General features: G+C 40.7%; 1 protein-coding gene across 2 annotated transcripts in view; it reads left to right on the top strand.

The window, feature by feature from the left end:
• Positions 1–7359: 7359 nt before the first annotated feature.
• LOC132378048 (calcium/calmodulin-dependent protein kinase type 1-like) overlaps positions 7360–20173 on the top strand; it is a 236646-nt gene continuing 223832 nt past the window's right edge. The window contains exons 1-2 of one of the 2 annotated variants that reach the window (XM_059944697.1): positions 7360–7493; positions 7740–7842. In XM_059944697.1, coding sequence (XP_059800680.1) covers positions 7760–7842 — 83 coding nt within the window. In that variant the 5' untranslated portion in view covers positions 7360–7493; positions 7740–7759. Of the gene's footprint in view, positions 7494–7536; positions 7605–7739; positions 7843–20173 lie in introns of those variants that run through there. The other variant, XM_059944696.1, reaches the window with a different exon arrangement.

Genomic DNA, 20173 nt, shown 5'->3' with positions numbered 1-20173 from the left:
TTTGAAAGAAGTACAGTTCCCATACCAGGCAGTGATGCAGCCAGTCAGGATGCTCTCAATTGTGCCCCTGTAGAAAGTCTTTAGGATTTTCAAACTCTTCAACCATCTGAGGTGAAAGAGATGCCAGTGTGTACAGACCACGTGAGGTCCTCAGTGATGTGGATGCTGAGGAACTTAAAGCTGTTCACCCTCTCAACCCCAGATCCATTGATGTCAATGGGGGTTAGCTTGTCTCCATTTCTCCTGTAATCCACAACCAGCAACTTTGTTTTTACAACATTGATGGAGATGTTGTTTTCGTGACACCACTGTGTCAGGGTGATGACTTCTTTTCTGTAGGCTGCCTCATTTTTATTTGAGATTAGGTCAATCAATGTGGTGTTGTCAGCAAATCTGATTAAAGGATTGGAGCTGTGGGTGGTGACACAGTCATGGGAATTCAGTGAGTAATGAAGGGGGCTTAGGACACAGCCCTAAGGGGCAGCTGTGTTGAGGGTCAGAGGGTCAGAGGTGAGGGAGCCCACTCTTATCACCTGCCAGTGATCTGACAGGAAGTCCAGGATCCAGCTACACAAGGCAGGGTGAAGGCTGAGGTCTCTGAGTTTCTTGTCGAGCCTGGAGGGAACTATGGTGTCCAAGAACAGCATTCTCACATAAGCATCCCTCTTCTCCAGATGTGTAAGGATGGTATGTAGAGCAGTGGCTATTGCATCATCTGTTGATCGGTTGTGTTGGTAGGCGATTTGTAGGGGGTCCATTGTGGGTGGTATCATGCTGCAGATGTAGTCCTTGACCAGCCTCCAAAGCATTTGCTTATTATTGATTTGAGTGCGACAGGATGCCAGTCATCCAGACATGTTACCCTGGTCTTTATAGGTACAGGGGTAGTAGTGGATGGGATTCACAAATTAAAATTCACAGTTAAATTGATCAAAATCCTTGGTTGTAATACTTATTTATTTACGAACGAAGGGTTGGAGGCGGAATAGATTTTCAGCACACTTTTTATATATACTGAATGTGTATATAGTTGAGATGCATTCTATATTGAATTGGAGCTTATAGCTAAGCAGGGAGGCATGTTGTATATTTAATATTTCTGTAGTATTGTAAATTTATTTGATTAAGCATTCTTAGTTTACATAATTCATTTTGGGTTATATGTAAATGTACATGGATGGCATATGTCATTATGTCACCACATAGGTGGTTCACTAAAAGTAAAAATGAAATTAAAGTACAAACATTACGACTCCCATGTTTTTCTTTTAATTAGTTTTATGTTTTGGAGTTACAAGACATCCCAAAGCATATATCTGAACACACAACATGTTGAACCTTGAAGTGGATGGGCTACAGCAGCAGAAGACCACGAACATTCACTCAGTGACAGTTTGCAGGTGGTGTCTGATAAATTGGCTACTATGTGTTGATCAAAGATGCTGAAAGTAATTCTTAATGTACAGGACACAGAGGAGCACTTACAGCCTGTTTTAGTTTTATCTGCCACTAGCATCACCTTCTGAGGTTGTTCTACTGCATTCCAGATTCAGGATCTTGTGTGTTGCTCCAAGGTTTGAGACCTCTGTTTATACAGGATATTCTGTTCAGTTCTTCTATGCTGCACACACTCTGCTCAGAGGTGGGCAGTGTTACTTATTAAAGATCAAACTTTGGTAGTCCTTTTGTGAATTCTTCAGGTATCTCCTTCGATGTCTCAATCATGAGACACAGACTTCTCTCCTTATCCATGTTCTTTTTATCATGTATATTAATTCTAAATAATTCTTTATCTATCCAAAGCTTCAGTTTGTTCTGATACTGACATTCCAGTCTCTCTCTACTCTGTCATTTTTGGTGTTAAGATAATCGCCAACAGCTTTGCCTCACTAACACTTGGGATGATATTTGGAACCACCTATTCAGGCTTCGTCAATTGTTCCTTTATTTCTTTGCATCGTGTACCAATCTGACCATCATACTTTATTTCTGCTGTCTTTTACAACATAGTTACTGCTCTTGTTGTAAGAGTTAGTAATACTAGACATAAGATATAATTTTTCCCCACCTGCTTGACTAATGAAGCTTCCATAATAGTTCAAAGTAAGTTACATTCTCATGGGCATAGCTGAATCCCAGTAGGTTACAGGTAAAATTAGAGAGTGATATTGCTGTGTGAGGCAGCAAAAATCAATCAGCTGAACAGCCTCCTTCTATTTCATGAGGGAATTAAGAAACCAATGCTCCTTTTGTATTTTCTACAAAAGGTGCATTTTGCACCTTTTGAATTCCTTTGTGTAGTCTTTCCCTAAATGTTTCATTTCACAATCATTGTGTTTTCTTGTAAATACTGTTTTGCGATTCATTCATGCTTTTTTTTCTTGTGAATACTGCTTATATGTTACTATATGCCTGGGATGTTGCTGCAAATGTTTTTCAGCACACTTGTCCATGACATTAAACTCAATATTGCCTTTTCTTTTAAAACTTGTTTGATAAGAACATAAGAACATAAGAGATAGGAGCAGGAGTAGGCCAATCGGCCCCTCAAGCCTGCTCCGCCATTCAATAAGATCATGGCTGATCCAATCTTAACTCTAGTTTTCACTGAATCCCACAAGGCAACAGTGCCAACCAGCAGGGCACCATGCCACCCATTTTATTTTATTATTCATCCTGCCCAAACCCATGTGATCACCCGGGGAAAAAAAAAACGATTTGCCAATTGAGGAGAAAAAATCTGGAAAATTCCTCTCTGACCCATCCAGGCTATCGAAAACTGGCCCAGGAGATCACATGGCTGATCTAAACCTAGCCTCGTGTCCACTTACCTGCTCGCACACCGTATCCCCTAATGCCATTTTTATCCAGGAAAATGTCTATCTCCGTTTTGAATTTATTGAGTGTAGTAGCTTCCACAGCTCTCTGGGGCAGTAAATTCCACAGCCCCACTACCCTCTGAGTGAAGAAATTTCTCCTCATCTCAGTGCTGGAACGGCATCCCCTTATTTTAAGATTATGCCCCCTAGTCCTAGTTTCACCCATCATTGGGAACATTCTCCCCGCATCCACCCGATCAAGCCCCTTCACAATCTTATATGTTTCAATAAGATTGCCTCTCATTCTTCGGAACTCCAATGAGTAGAGTCCCAATCTACTCAACCTGTCATCATACATCAACCCACCCATCCCCGGAATTAACCTAGTGAACCTCTGCACTGCCTCGAGAGCCAGTATGTCCTTTCTTAAATATGGACACCAGAACTGCACGCAGTACTCCAGGTGTGGTCTCACGAATACCCGGTACAACTGTAGTAAGACCTCCCTGTTCTTACACTCCATCCCCCTAGCAATAAAAACCAGCATTCCATTGGCCTTCTTGACCACCTGCTGTACTTGCATACTAACTTTTTGTGTTTCCTGCACCAGGACCCCCAGATCTCTTTGCACAGAAGCACTTTCCAGTTTCTCCCCATTTAGATAATAACTTGCTCTATTATTTTTCCTGCCAAAGTGCAAGACCTCACACTTGTCAGTATTATATTTCATCTGCCAAATGTCTGCCCAACCACTCAGCCTATCTATGTCCCCCTGCAGGGTTTCAATGTCCTCCGCACTCATTACACTCCCTCCCATCTTTGTGTCATCAGCAAACTTCGATACGTTGCACTTAGTCCCTTTCTCCAAATCATTAATATAGATTGTAAAGAGTTGGGGTCCCAACACCGACCCCTGCGGAACACCACTAGTCACCAACTGCCAGTCGGAGAATAACCCATTTATCCCAACTCTCTGTTTTCTGTTAGAAAGCCAATCCTCCACCTGTGCCAGAATATTACCCCAATCCCATAATTTTTTACTTTAAGTAATAATCTTTGGTGTGGCACCTTGTCAAATTCCTTTTGGAAGTCTAAATACACCACATCCACTGGTTCCCCTTTATCTACCCTATATGTTATGTCCTCAAAGAACTCCAACAAATTTGTCAAACATGACTTCCCTTTTGTAAAGCCATGCTGACTTTGTCCTATTAAGTTATGTTTATCCAAATGCCCTGTTACTGTTTCCTTAATTATCGATTCCAACATTTTGCCAACCACAGATGTTAGGCTAACTGGCCTATAATTCCCAGCCTTCTGTCTATTGCCCTTTTTAAATAAAGGAGTTACATTAGTGTTTTTCCAATCTGCCGGGACCATTGCCGAGTCCAGCGAGTTTTGAAAAATTATCACTAATGCATCCACAATCCTGACCGCCACTTCCCTTAAGACCCAAGGATGCAAGCCATCCGGTCCAGGGGATTTATCCACCTTCAGTCCCATTAATTTATCAAGTACCATTTCCTTGGTGATTTGAATCGTAGTTAGCTTTTCTCCCCCTAGAGCCCCCTGTTTATCCAGTGTTGGGATATTTTGAGTGTCCTCTACTGTAAAAACTTATACAAAATATTTGTTCAGCGTTTCCGCCATCTCCATGTCCCCTACCATTAATTTCCCGGTCTCATCTTCTAGGGGATCAACATTTACTCTAGCCGCCCTTATTCTTTTTATGTAACTATAAAAACGCTTACTATCTGCTTTTATGTTTTTTGCCAATTTACTTTCATAATCTATCTTCCTCTTCTTAATCAATCTTTTTGTTATTTGCTGCTGATCTTTAAAAGCTCTCGATCTTCAATCTTCCCACTAGATTTAGCTACCTTATATAACTTTCTTTTTAGTCGTATACTTTGCTTTATTTCTTTACTTAGCCACGGATAACTATTTTTTTCTTTTACACCCTTTTTTCTTCAGTGGAATATATTTTTCTTGATAATTGTAAAATAACTCCTTAAATATACACCACTGATCAAGTATCGCTCTACCCTTTAATCTATTTTCCCAATCCATCTTAAGCACATTCTACTGAGATATTTAGATAAGTCTATTTACAGTAATTGTGTCTACATTTATTATCATAGTCTTAAGTTCAAATTTATTGTCATGGGAATACCTTGAGAATGTGCTTTTGCCGCAGCAGTACCGTATATTACTCAAACATCCTTCCGTGTGTCGGGTGTTAATGCAAGCAAAGCATTAAACTGCATGTAACACACACAAAATGTTGGTGGAACACAGTAGGCCAGGCAGCATCTATAGGAAGAAGTACACCTCTCTTTATCATTGATTGGTCAAATTAATTCTATTAAAATGAATATTTTACCTAAATTTATATACCTTTTTCAAACCGTACCTGTTTATAATCCCAAGTCATTTTTCGATTCTCTAGATTCGATTCTTTCTTCCTATATATGGAAGAACAGAAAACACTGATTAAATAAAGCCCACCTTCAAAAAAGCAATAAGAATGGTGGCCTTGCTCTACCCAATTTTAGGTTATATTATTGGGCAATTAACATACGAAATCTTATGTTCTTGGTTATATTATAATAATCATGAGGATTGTCCAATATGGGTTGTTTTGGAAGCCAACTCTGTTACAAAATTTTCTATTATTCCTCTTCTTGGATCCTCTCTTCCTTTATCTTTAAATAAATTAACTGACAGTTCAGTGGTTAAACACACTTTGAAGATCTGGCTACAATTTAGAAAACATTTTGGTTTATTAAGGGTTTCTCTTTCCAGTCCTTTTTTTTTCTAATTTTTTTTTCAACCATCTATGACCGATCTATTTTTTTAGAGAATGGGATCGATTAGTCATTAAACAATTTCAGGATCTGTTTGTTGGAGTGCATCTTTCTTCTTTTGAGCAGCTTTCAGTGAAATATAACCTATCAAATACCCACTTTTTCGATATCTACAGATTAGAGATTTTTTAATATCTAAGCTACATATATTTCCTACTAGCCCAGCTAAGAACATAATAGATGTAATTTTAATTTGAAACCTTTTGAAAATGGCTCAATATTTTATATTTATGGTCTGTTGTTGGGATTGAGAATGGCTCCTTTAGATAAAATTAAAAAAGATTGGGAAAAGGATTTACAGACTTCATTATCTGATGAGACCTGGAGGTTATTTTCAAAATGGTTAATTCTTCATCATTATGTGCTTGCCATTCCCTCCTACAATTTAAAGTAGAATATAGGGCTCATATGTCTAAAGACAAGCTCTCTCGCTATATTGCAGATATATCTCCTTATTGTGACAGATGTAATAATGGAGAGGCTTCTTTAATTCATATGTTTTGGTCATGTTCGAGTCTTGAAAAATATTGGAAAGATGTCTTCCAAACTTTTTCTGTACTTTTTAAAGTTAGTTTTAAGCCCAATCCTTTGGCTGCCTTATTTGGTATTGTTGAGGAAAGAGTTATAATTTTGGAGCCTTCTCATTCGCGGGTATTGGCTTTTATTTCTTTTATGGCTAGGAGAGTGATCTCCTGCCCACACACATGCTCAATGGTTATGTGATGTTACATCATATTTAAATCTAGAGAATATTCGTTGTTCGATTTCTGATTCAAACCAAGATTTTCAAACGTTATGGGGACCCTTTCTGAACTATTTAAAAGATCTTTGAATTGTTATTAAAATATAGATCTGGGCTATTATTATAAAACACTATATGGTACCTTTTTTCTTGTTTTTTTTTACCAACCAGCTTTGTCTTGGTAGGGATGTAGATTTTTAAAAATAATATAATTAACCATACTATTGTATTTCATCATTCAATTTATTTTATTTGATCGATCATCAATATGGGATACCGTGATTGTATCAGTGTGATTTATATATATATATAGTGCATTTTGTGCTATCTTATTTTGATTTATGATAAGTATCCTTATGAATTCTGTATTTGCGTATATGAAATTCAATAAAAATGTTGGAAAAAGAAAGGAAGTACAGTCGACGTTTCGGACCGAGACCCTTCGTCTCTCGACCCGAAACGTCGACACTGCTTCTCCCTATAGAAGCTGCCTGGCCTGCTGTGTTCCACCAGCATTTTGTGTGTGTTGCTTGAATTTCCAGCATCTGCAGATTTCCTCTTGTTTAACTGCATGTTTCGATTTAATGAAATAAGTACATCTGAATCTAAAATTATACATAATTTACAAGACAAAATAAACACAAACAAGTTTAACAACTTCTCAGATAAATAAAATCTACAGGTATTATCATGAAAAACGTTCTCTCTTTTCTGAAGACCGGTTCATTGATTCCCTTCCGTCCAATGATGAGCAGCTTCAGCACGGTGCGCGGGCGAACCGGCTCCCTCGCTTGTTCCCAATTGGTCAGCGTTACCTCGCGATCCCGCCCCTCTCCACCTACGATAGGACGGAGGGATCTTTGTCTCTGATTGGTAAGGAGCCAAGCGAAACGCCCCGCCCACTTCTCCGCCCGGCGGGCGGGGCAAGGGTCCATGACGTCATTGCGGCAGCAGCCCGGGGTAGTCACTAGATGGAGCGAGAGGTGTAATAGGGTAGAGTGAGAGACTCCCTCCTCCAGCACACACAGGGCTGTCACTCTCTGCATCTGATACAAATAAACGCAGGTAAGCATTGCACCTCTTGGATCTGTATTGTTTTTTTGTTGCAGCGAGCGATCGTGGACGTTCCTTGAAAGAGAACTATTGCTGAATTGATATTTGGGTGCATTTCTTAAAGTGAGTCTGAACGGATCGTGTTTATTTCTTTGCTTCGGTAGCGATCGTGGAACAGCCTTTGGAGTCTTAAGCTGGAGGCTGAGTCTCCTTGCTGACTGTATGCACTGCAAGTAAAACCTCTCCTCTCTTTTTCAGTGGGGAGAGCAGCACATAGGATGCCTCTAGGAGAGATGGACAAAACATGGAAAAAGAAGGAGGAAATTAAAGTGGCGTACGAATTCAAGGAAGTCCTGGGAACGTGAGTACAATCCAAATGTTTATTGGGTTTTAATCGGGTTTCGGGCTTGGGAATTGATTATATTTGTTTGTTGAAAGACGTTAAGATTTTGTACCAGGATCTGAATGGATCCGCATTTTAAAATATGTGTCCTGCTATCCTGCGAGATTGGCGAGAACGTCTCAAACTTCCGTAATTTCGAGGTTATTCTCTTTGAGCTTGAATCTTAAAACGAGATAGAAGGGGGGGCATGTTTGGATCGGTGGCATTCTAGTTCTGCCTCTACACAGAGCCATTTGCTAGTTGGTTACACTGTTGTGTGAATGGACCCCCATGAGAAACAATGGTCGCCATTGCGTAACTGCTGGGACATCTTCAGCCTGATTAACTCGCCCAGCTCAGAAAGTACATGAATTTGACAGGCGAGAGTAACCCGGAGGGAACTCCTGTAGCGGCGCAGAGAAGTACGGAATGCTGGAACTAAAGTTAGTTTAACAAGCAGACGAATGCATTTTTTCCTAGTCTGTATACCTCTACCATTATATATAAGTGCCGAAGGAAAGTTGCAGCTTTGAAGCCTGTTAGGCTAACTTAAACTCCGCACCCCAAACTGCATCTTATCTTTGTAACTATGATAAAGATAGATAATCATAGGATTTGACCTTTGGTTGCTGCATCTTTCTCAATTACTGTTTTGTATTCGGAGGCAGATGCTCAAACCTTTGATATTCAGCACTGAAATCATGTTATTGTCCTTCCTCATTTTGTGTGAGTTGTTGGTGTTGAACATTGAAACTCACTCTCCTCCACTACGCAGCGAGTAAGACTAGGTTTGGCGGGTTCCATTGAATTTTGTCTAGCCGAAGCTAAAGAATCACTTGCAACGGTTTTCACCTCTGGAGCTTTACTATTTTCATCTTTCTCCACCCCCATTATCTGATGCCCAGTAGTTGATTAAAAATGGCCAGAACAGATCACACTCTCAGTACTGCCTTGGGAAGGAGGTCCCACACTCCCAGGTTCAGGAAGCTATTGGCCTGCAATCGTCAGGCTCCTGAGCCAGCGTGGATAACTTCAACACTGAACTGATTCCACAACCTGTGGATTCACTTTCAAGGACCCCACACTGATGTTTTCAGTTTTATTTATTTCTTTGTTTTTGTATTTTGCACAGTTTGTCTTTTGCATATTTGTTGTCAGTCACTCTGTGTGTAGTCTTTCATTGATTCTATTGTATTTCTTTGTTCTACCGTGAATGCCTGCAGGAAAATGAGTCTCAGGGTAGGCTATGGTGATGTATACATACTTTGATAATAAATTTTCTGTGAATGCTGAATATGTCCCATTGAATACTGATTTTAATGGTATTACATAAAGAAATGCAAGGTGAGACTTACAAGTTACATGTCTTACAAGAAATATGAAACTACAGGTTTAGCCAAGAAGGGAATGTTAAAATTCCGGACTTTGCCGGGTGAAGATGCGGCTGCCGGTGGTTGAGTGATTGCTGGGATGAGCTAGCAGCCAGAATTAAAGGATGATGGATCACTTGGAGTGTAGAACAGCTGGGGGAGATGACAGATATTTTGAGCCCAGGAGCCTGGAAGCAGACGTGAAATGTAAGATTAGAGTATGGCTTGACTGCGATCCAGTGTTGATTACCAAAGGTGTGATGAATGAAGGGGAGAACATACAAAATATGATAGTAGAATTTTGAATAACTTTAGATTTGCAAAGAGTAGAATAAGTGAAGCTGGAATGTATCAGAATAGTCAAACAAAAATGTAATAAAAGCACGAGCAAAATTTTCCCCAGTTAAAAGTGGTGCAGGCAAAAGACCATACCTTTTTCTATTCTGCATACAAATTCCCTTCCCTATCTCCATCCATTTCTCTTATCGCTATTTTGTAACAGGAAGATTAACTGGGAATTTGTATCCGTTTCCATAACTATCTTGGACAGATTATTATCACATTGAAACCCGCTTGAACATGATTCTGGTCTCGGCATTTGTTTAAGAAAATAATTTCTGGAAAAATAATCAAATCTTAATTTTGTTTAGTTCCTGTGTTTGTGTATAGAAACTCTACACTGTAGTATGATTGCATTGTACCAGACTGCAAATATTTAGTATTCCTTTTGAGCATTTTTCTGCTTCTAGTTCATATATTGCATGCTTTGTTTAAAGCAGTGAATGTCCTTAATTATCTCAAAAGACTCACAAATAGTGTCAGCCCAAGTATCTGGCAGGCGATGAAGAATTTTCTTTGGTCTAACGGTTTTGCACAAATAGCACAGCAAATATATTCCATGAGCTACTGAATTCACATTTTTATTACAAAGATTAACCAAATTTCAAGTGATGAGACCCTTGCTTCCAATGACTTGTGTACAATGCCCTTTAGGCAATAATACAAGAGAAGGGTGAAATAAAAATTGGAGAAAGAAATCACTGGTTGATTAGTTCTTATGAATAAAGTTCCATACTGCTGAAAGACATCATGAACTCTATGTTTGAATACTACATGGATATGATGTGCTCACTTTGAATCTGGAAATACAAGAGGTTCTGCAGATGCTGGAAATCTAGAACAGCACATACAAAATGTTGGAGGAATGCAACAGGTCAGGCAGCATCTGTTGAAGAGGAATAAACAGTTGATGTTTCAGCAGAAACCTTTCATCAACACAGAATCTGGAAATGTGCTTTAAATGAAATTAAACTCCACGTAATTTCAAACTGACAGTTGTCGTGGACATAATGGGTATACCAACCTTTGGAAAATAAAGGTAAACTGTGAAGATTTTACTTAAGCACCTGATAGCATTTGCAAGTGCAGATACTAATAGCTTTTCTACTGTAGCCCTTAATCTGCTGTTCCTCTTAATATGAGATTTAACTTACTAAAAAGCAGGCTATGATTGAGATGTACAAAAAGCATTCTATCCTGGATTTATCTGAAATGACATAGAAAATTAAATTATTGTTTATTTGAGGTAAATATAAAAACTGGGACAAGGATATTTGATTTTTTTTTGCAATGCTAAGTGATATGAAGCGGTTAAAATTGTTTACATGTTATTTTTAAAAGATCTGTCTTATTTGAAGACAGCTGATGTTTGCACAATATAAATTGACTGCAGGACATGCAATACAAAGAATCTTGTGGTGACATGTATGCACTCTGATAATAGATTTTTTTTTGAACTTTGGAGATACAGTTCTATTGCCACACATTAAATGCTATGTAACGTGACTTACACTGAAGGGTTAACATATCTTCCTCTTTGGCCAAGTTACAAAATATTCATTGGGGAAAATTCAATGATCTGCAGAAAACAGAATTTTTAGCATAAAGAAGAAATGTTTTCCTTTAGTTTGTTCTCACTGGAAATGTTTTTTATTCTTTAAATCTAAGGGATTACTAAGTCTATTAATAAATCCTTTCTGCTTGCATCAGTGCCAATTTCTCTATAATTCCTACTCTTTGGATCACATTTCTGTAAAAACAGCATGGTTTTTACTTGATCTGTGTTCAACAAAATATAATTTTAAAAATGCTTTAGTTGGGAACCTCTGTTTGTCTCTCTCTGTTCTGCTCTGTCTCTCCTTTCTCTATCGTAGCTTTTCTTGTCTTTTCCTTTTTATGCAGTGCCCTCCCTCCGAAAAATTGTGTCATTATCCCCTTCAGCCCTTGGGTTCCAGTATGTCCAGAACCCAATGCCTTTTTATTCGGCCATCTTGTTTGTTTTAGTCTTATTCACATTGTGTAGCTGACTATTGGAAATGGATATTATTTCTTCGGCTTCTTGCTTTTCCGCTTTCTGGCTGCACCCCAGCAGGTTAATGAGAACATCAGGGAACATCTGCTTTGTTCTCTCTTCCGCGCAGCGTGTTGACCAGGCAGCCTGCTTCTACCTGGTCTTCTCTCAGAAGCTGGCTGAGATCAGAAACTCAGTGGAAAGCATGACCATTCTACTGTACAAAACTGAACAGTCCCTGGTTATTTTCAATTTTGTGAATCTAAATGTACTTGCACGTGGGGTCTACCAAAGTGTAGGTCATTATCACAGATACTCATCTCTGATTGAACTTCCCTTCCTCCTCAGGACTAAAAAACTTGAGGAAGGCAATGCACTTCAACCAAAATCAAATTTTGAAAACTGAGACCTGAGGTGACGTTTACCACTCATGTACTTAAGCTTTGTTGTTGAGCTGACCATGAAATAATTCCAAATGTATGCTTTTCATTATATTTTATGTTCTCAGTTGAAACATAGATACCTTGACTTTTAACACTTGTTTTTAAAATTGTATGTTTTTGTGCATTCCTCTGTCTACCCCCTTTACCAATAAATTTTGATTTTTTTGTTTATCAATGTTATGGAGATGACAGCAGCGTGCAGTTTTGCAGTATTTTTCTGTGTAATATCTACATTGTTCTTGGGCAATTTATCTGTTAATTTCCTAGTGCTGTGTCACAAGTTTCAGCCAGCTACTTTCTACCACTACATAGGATCATATGACATATGAATAAGGCCATTCAGCCCATCAAGCCTGCTATGCAGTTTCCATCACGGTTGATTTATTGTGCCTCTTAACCCCATCCTTCTGTCTTCTCCCCATAACCCTTGATACCATTACTATTCAAGAATCTATCAACCTCTGTTTTAAATATACCCAACGACTTAACCTCCACAGCCATCTGTGGCAACAAATTCCACAGATTCACCACTCTCTGGCTAAAAATTTCCTCCTCATCTCTGTTCTCAAAGTACATCCTTCTATTCTGAGGCTGTGCTCTCTGGTCGCAGACTCCCACACTATGAGAAACATCCACTCTATCTAGGCCTTTCAATATTCAATAGGTTTCAATGAAATCCCCCCTCATTCTTCTAAACTCCAGTGAGTACAGGCTCAGAGCCATCAAACGCTTCTCATATGTTAACTCTTTCATTTCTAGGATCATTCTCATGTGCTGATAGCAGAAATTAACAAGACGGTCTGCTTTTTTTTCTTTTTAATAACCCATAACTTGTCTATGACTCAAAAAGATAATGTAAAATTCCTTTTGATAGAGTTGTTTCTAGAGTTTGAATTTTAGATTTACATTTACACTTTGTTGCTTGGAGCTGTTTTGTATACTGACACTTTTTTCATCCAGCTAATAATTTTGTTGAGGCAGGGATGAGTTTCAAGAAATATTTTAACAATTAGATTTTGTTTGCCCTGATTGCGTCAGTGAAAGGGTAGCCCGTTCAGGAAGAATCTAAAAGGGACTTCCCAGGACTGCACGGGTTAGATATCAGTGGGGAATTATGCAAAGTAAAGTTGTGATTCCTGAATGTAAAAGGCAGAGAAGGGATGCTTCAGCAAAGTACATATTAAAGCACGACGAAGGTGGGTGTAGCAAAGCTATTTCCTGTTGTTGGGGGCCCAAGGATGAAAGCTGCCTGCTGAAGGGTCTCTGCCCGAAACGTTGACTGTTTACTCTTTTCCATTGATGTTGCCTGGCCTGCTGAGTTCCTCCAGCATTTTGTGTGCGTTGCTTGGATTTCCAGCATCAGCAGATTTTCTTTTGTTTGGGATTCAAAAAGATTAGAATCAGGCCTTTCAGGAATGAAATTAGCTAACATTACTATCTGCAAAGAAACATAGAAAGCCTACAGCACAATGCAGGCCCTTGGGCCCACAATGCTGTGCTGAATGTGTATTTACTTTAGAAATTACCCAAGGTTATCTATAGCCCTCTATTTTTCAAGGAGTTTCTTAAAAGACCCTATCGTATCCGCCTCCACCACAGTGGCTGGCAGCCCATTCCACACACTCACCACTCTTTGCATTTTTAAAAAAAACCTGACATCTCCTCTGTACTTAATTCGAAGCACCTTAAAACAGTGCCCTCTCACGTTAGCCATTTCAGTCCTGGGAAAAGGCCTCTGACTATCCACACGATCAATGCCTCTCATCATTTTATACACCTCTATCAGGTCACCTCTCATCCTCCATCGCTCCAAGGACAAAAGGCCAAGTTCACTCATAAGACATGCTCCCCAATCCAGGCAACACCCTTGTAAATCTCTTCTGCACCCTTTCTATAGTTTCCACATCCTTCCTGTAGTGAGGTGACCAGAACTGAACACAGTACTCCAAGAGGGGTCTGACCAGGGTCCTATATAGCTGCAACATTACCTCTCGGCTCTTGAACTCAATCCCATGATTGATGAAGGCCAATGCATTGTATGCCTTCTTTAACCACAGAGTCAACCTGGGTAGTTGCTTTGAGCGTCCTATGGACTCGGACCCCAAGATCCCTCTGATCCTCCACACTGTCAAGAGTCTTACCACTAATACTATATTCTGTCATCATATTTGACCTAACAAAATGTACCACCTCACACTTGTCTGGGTTGAACTCCATCTGCCACTTCTCAGCCCAGTTTTGCATCCTATCGATGTCCCACTGTAACCTCTGACAGCCCTCCACACTATCCACAACACCCCCAACCTTGGATGGATAAATTTGGATATCTCTCAGCAAATTTCAGTTGATTCCAAGTCAGTTTCTAATTTTCAATTTGTAATTATTAACTGACGGCCAGCATGAGAATTCCCGAATTTATTGTTTAATTTCCTTGCCATAGTGCGCTGCTTTTTGTGGGCTAGTGCATTCCCTTTGGCGAAAGTGCTCTCACAGTGACACTGCTTCAGTAGTTCCGGGATCTGGATCACAGCAACCATAAAAGGATTGTGATAAATAGTTTCAATGCAAGTCATTCCATAGATGCTGGAAATTGAGAGCAAAACATACAAAGTGTCAGGCAATGGAGAAGTATAGAGAGTTGACGTTTTGGGCCAAGACTCTTCAGATTGTCTTTGAAGGGAACCTAAAGATGGTGGTACTTCTATGCGCTACTGTCTCAGTCTCCTTGGTGATAGAGGTTGTGGAGCTGGAGGTGCAGTTGGAACAGCCTGGGAGGTAATGGTCATTGTGGTGGTGAGCAAAGGTGTGATGGTGGATGGGTTCGTAGTGGTGGCTGCGATTCCATAGACACTCGCTTCATTGTCTTTACTCTCGGCTTTCTTGAATACTGTTGGAGTTGCACTCGTGGGCAAGTCAGAGATACCCCTGACACGTGGAAAGGTTTTGGGAGCGTCAGAAAGTGAGTAGTACTTTGAGAGACCTAGCCTCAGGGTTATTAAGCTTCATAATTTTTTGTGGCTGAGTCAACCAAGTCTCTGGTGGTGATGTTAGGATATTGTTGGTGGTAGAATCAGAAATGGTATTACCATTGAACATCAGTGTTAAGGGCCAGATTCCCTTTTATTTGGCCTGATCGTTGCTTGGCTCTGCAGTGGCATTATTGCAGTCCTGATGTAGGGTTCTCGGCCCAAAGCATCGACTGTTTAATTCCCTCCAGAGATGCTGCCTGACCTGCTGAGTTCCTCCACTGTATGTTGCTCATGTTTTTAGCATCTGCAGAATCTTTTGTGTTTACAGTGACAGTATTGTTACTTGCCAGAAAATTTCATGCAAGCATGTGCTTTAGAATTAGAAGCAAATAGAATTAAATATTGTACGTTGCATAAGATCAACAACTTCTCATGATAACTCAGATTTTGCTTCTATTTTCTCCACAGTGTCTGTACCACCTGCTGGGCTTTCCCAGCCTTCTCTTGTATTTCAGGCCATAGGACCACAACACAGAAGAGCAGCATTACAACATTTGCCTCATTGAGTCTACTTTTACTACTCCATCACAGCCGATTTACTTCCCCTGTCAACCCTCTTTTCCTGCCGTGTCCCCATAACCTTTGACACCATTAACATTCAAGCCAATGATTTATTAACAATGAGCTCCATTCTGTGTTTATTGTTACAACTTGCAACATACTGACAATGTAAATACATTGAAACTCAAAAACGTTTCAAAGTAAAGGTTGTGGTATGTTTATTATTTAGAAAATTTATTGATTATATTCATTCATACATATTTAATTACAGTATTTCAAAGTTATATTAGCTAAATTTTAAATTTATATAACGAAAATTCCAGCTGCGTGATAACAAAGATTATGTGGTGAGGGGGCATCTTAGTTACTGTGTGACCGCATACCCGTGCAGCTTGTAGGGAACAGTGCCTGTTACATACATCTCTGCTGTTCTCTGAACCCCTTCCTCTTCTCTGGCCCCTCTGAAAACCATCTCTCTGAGTCTCTATAGTTGCAATAACTAGCAATATTTCTTAAATTGTTAAAGATCTACTCAGTGAACAGAAGTGCTAAATTATCCTGTTTCACTATAAGAGAAACAATCAGTGAATTATAAATATTTCTATTAGAACACAGGCCTACAGTACCGCAGATTGTTTATAAATGTGTGAAGTTGGCTGTTGGTCAGAACATGACACGGAAGGTAAGGGACTCAGTTTAGCATGCACATCTGGTGCTTGAGAAAAAGGACGTCCATACAAATTCTGAAAATGCACACAAACAGACACCTTGAAGTACGACAGTGATGAATCAGGGAAATCGTGAATGTGAACTGAAACGATGGTTGGAATTCCTTGGAAATTGAGCACAGTAGAGGGGAGGTTGGAGCGTGTTCGGAGTATTTCGGTCCGGGTGCTTTAGTGGATTGGTCCAGTATAAATGAGGAGCTACCGTGAGGCGGGACGGTAGTGTAGTGGTTAGCGCAATGCTTTACTTCCTAGCGTCTGTCTGCCTGTACATTCTCCCATGATCGCATGACACTCCTCCGGGCGCTCTGCTCTCCTCCCACGTTCATATGGCTCGGGTTAGTAAGTTGTAGGTATGCTCTGCTGGTGCTGCAAGTATGGCAATGCTGACTCATCACAGTCCTCACTGATTTGATTTGACGTATGTTTGGGTGTAGAATGAGGCTGATCTGATACTACACTAACGATAGATGCCAATCTGTTTGCTTGCCATGAACCACCAGTGTCTAGCCCCTTAAAGGGAATCACTTCCTAGACCTGTGGGAAGACAGGATCAGCAATGCAACAGATGGCCAGAGGCAGACCTCTCTGCTCCATCAGTACATTCCAATGGCTGAGCTCTACTAATATTACATTTTTGATCTAGAGGCGATTATCCATCCATCTATCTGTCTGTCTAATCTCGTGTTACAGTGTGGAATAGGCCAATCCAACCCTTCGAGCTGCATTGGCCAGCAACCCCTGATTTACCATTAGTCTAACCACAGGACAATTTACAATGACCAGTTAACCTACCAAGCAGTGCATCTTTGGACTGTGGGAGGAAACCAGAGCACCCGGAGAAACCCACACATTCTATGGGGAGGACGTACAGACTCCTTGGAGATGACGTTGGAAATGAACTCTGAACTCTGATGTCCCGAGTTGCAGTAGCTTTACGCCAACCTTTGTTACTGTGGTGCCAATTTCTGTTATTTTTTTAACCTTCATTTAGTTATTGGAGTGCAGTAATGAAGTGTTTACTGGACTAGCTTTCAAGGGTCTAGATCCTTGATCCAGATGTGTTTAATCCCCTCCAGGCAGCTGAACAAATAATTAAGTTATAAAAAAGTTCATCTCAGCAATAGTACCCTTTAGACTATTGGATTGTTGTTAAAAACCCAGCTGGTTCACTGACATCCTTCAAGGAATGAAATCTGTTACCCAATCTGGCTGATGTAGGACTCCAGATCTTCCACATCATCATTTCTAAGTTGAGATGAAAGAGATTAACTTTATTTGTCTTGTGTAGAAAGAAACGTACAGTGAAATGCTTCATTTTTGTGTCAAGTCAGAGGGTTGTACAAGAGAGGTCACACTTTCAGTGGCAATAGAGCATGCTAACAACTCAGTGATTCTAACAACTCTTCAGAGCATAGAGGGGAAATGAGGCACCTGACAGGATCACGGGTAGAATGTACTAACTCCTTACAGACAGTGACAGGAATCCAATCTGGCAGTTGTGCTAACTGCTACACTACTATACTGCCTAATTTAACTTCAAGGGTAATTAGGGGTAAACAATTGTACGTAGCCTATCGGCGATGTCAACAGAGCTTTACCAAGAGGGTTTTCTCGCAGGTCGGAGGTGGTTATTTAGGAAAGGGAGCTTGGAGAGTGTTTGTCTATTGTACATGGCCTATCAGCGGCAATAGCCGGAGCACCAGTTGTGAGTTAGATAGCAGGGAAGGTTCAAGCATAAAAGGGAGACTCTGCCCAGTCATTGACGAAGTGAACTGAGGCAGAGTGGTAGGGCTTTGGCTCATTTGGGTTTCGGTGATAACAGATCGAGGTGAGTGAGGTAAGTTACCCATGAGGAATAGAAACAGGAAGTGTGTCCATGAGGTCAATGTTCTGTACTGGGTGTCAGATATGGGATGTCTGCGAGACTCCCAGCCCCCTGGATGGCCACATCTGCACCAGGCGCGTCCAGTTGCAGCTCCTTAGGGACTGTATTAGGGAGCTGGAGATTCAGCTCGGTGACCTCCGTCTGGTCAGGGAGAGTGAGGAGCTGATAGAGAGGAGCTCTATCTAAGTGGGTAACAGTCATGAAAGGGATACTAGAGAGTATCGCTGTGGCTGTCCCTCTTAACAATAAGTACTCCTGTTTGTGGGGGGGGGGAGCAGCCTACCTGGGGGAAGCAACAGTGGCTGTGCCTCTGGCACAGAGTCTGGCCCTGTGGCTCAGAGGGTAGGGAAAGGAAGAGGATGGCAGCAGTGATAGGGGACTCTATAGTTAGAGGGTCAGACAGGTGATTCTGTGGACACAGGAAAGAAGCACAGATGGTAGTTTGCCTCCCAGGTGCCAGGGTCCGGGATGTTTCAGATCGTGTCCACAATATCTTGAAGTGGGAGGGAGAACAGCCAGAGCTACCAATGACATGGGTAGGAAAAGGGAGGAGGTCCTGAAAACAGACTACAGGGAATTAGGAAGGAAATTGAGAAACAGGACCTCAAAGGTAGTATTAATCTTGGGATTACTGCCTGTGCCGCACGACAGTGAGAATAGGAATAGAATGAGGTGGAGGATAAATGTGTGGCTGAGGGATTGGAGCAGGGGGCAGGGATTTAGATTTCTGGATCATTGTGACCTCTTCTGGGGCAGGTGTGACCTTTACAAAATGGACGTGTTGCACTTGAATCCCAGGGAGACCAATATCCTGGCAGGGAGGTTTGCTAAGGCTACTGGGGAGAGTTTAAACTGGAATTGTTGGGGGGGGGGGGTGGGAGCTGAACTGAAGAGACACAGAAAAGGGCGGTTGGCTGACAAATAGAGAAAGCTAGTAGGCATTGTGAGAGGGAGGATAGGCAGGTGATAGAGAAGGGAAACACTATGGTTTGAGATGTGTCTATTTTAAAGCAAGAAGAATCATCAACAAAGCGGGTGAGTTTAGAACGTGGATCAGCACTTGGAGTTTGATGTTGTGGCCATTACAGAGACTTGGATGGCTCAGGGGCAGGAATGGTTACTAAGAGTGCCAGGCTTTAGATGTTTCAGAAAGGACAGGGAGGGAGGCAAAAGAGGTGGGAGTGTGGCACTGTTGAACAGAGATAGTGTCACAGCTGCAGAAAAGGAGAAAATCATGGAGGGATTGTCTACTGAGTCTCTGGTTGGAAGTTAGAAACCAGAAGGGGTCAATAACTTTACTGGGTGTTTTTTATAGACCACCCAAGAATAACAGGGATATTGAGGAGCAGATAGGGAGACAGATTCTGAAAAGGTGTAATAATAACAGGGTTGTTGTGCTGGGAAATTAAGATTTCCCAAATATTGATTGGCATCTCCCTAGAGCAAGGAGTTTAGATGGGGTCGAGTTTGTTAGGTGTGTTCAGGAAGGTTTCCTGACACAATATGTAGATAAGCCTACAAGAGGGTAGGCTGTACTTGATCTGGTATTGGGAAATTAAACTGGTCAGGCGTCTGGTCTCTCAGTGGAACAGCATTTTGAAGTTAGTGATCACAATTCAATCTCCTTTACCATAGCATTGGAGAGGGATGTGAACAGACATGTTAGGAAAGCATTTAATTGGAGTAAATGGAAATATAAAGCTTTCAGGCAGGAACTTGGAAACATAAATTGGGAACAGATGTTCTCAGGGAAATGTACAGAAGAAATCTGGCAAATGTTCATGGGATATTTGCGTGGAGTTCTGTATAGGTACATTCCAAAGAGACGGAAAGGATTGTAGGGTACAGGAACTGTGGCATACAAAGGCTGTTGAAAATCTAGTCAAGAAAAGAAAAGCTTACAAAAGGTTCAAAAAACTAAGTAATGGTAAAGATCTAGAAGATTATAAAGCGAGCAGTAAGGAGCTTAAGAATGAAATTAGGAGTGCCAGAAGGGGCCATGAG

The sequence above is a fragment of the Hypanus sabinus genome, chromosome 19, assembly GCF_030144855.1.
Source record: "Hypanus sabinus isolate sHypSab1 chromosome 19, sHypSab1.hap1, whole genome shotgun sequence".
Classification (NCBI taxonomy): Eukaryota; Metazoa; Chordata; class Chondrichthyes; order Myliobatiformes; family Dasyatidae; genus Hypanus; species Hypanus sabinus.
The sequence above is the reverse complement of the archived record's forward strand: the minus strand, read 5'-3'. Positions and strand labels throughout refer to the sequence as shown.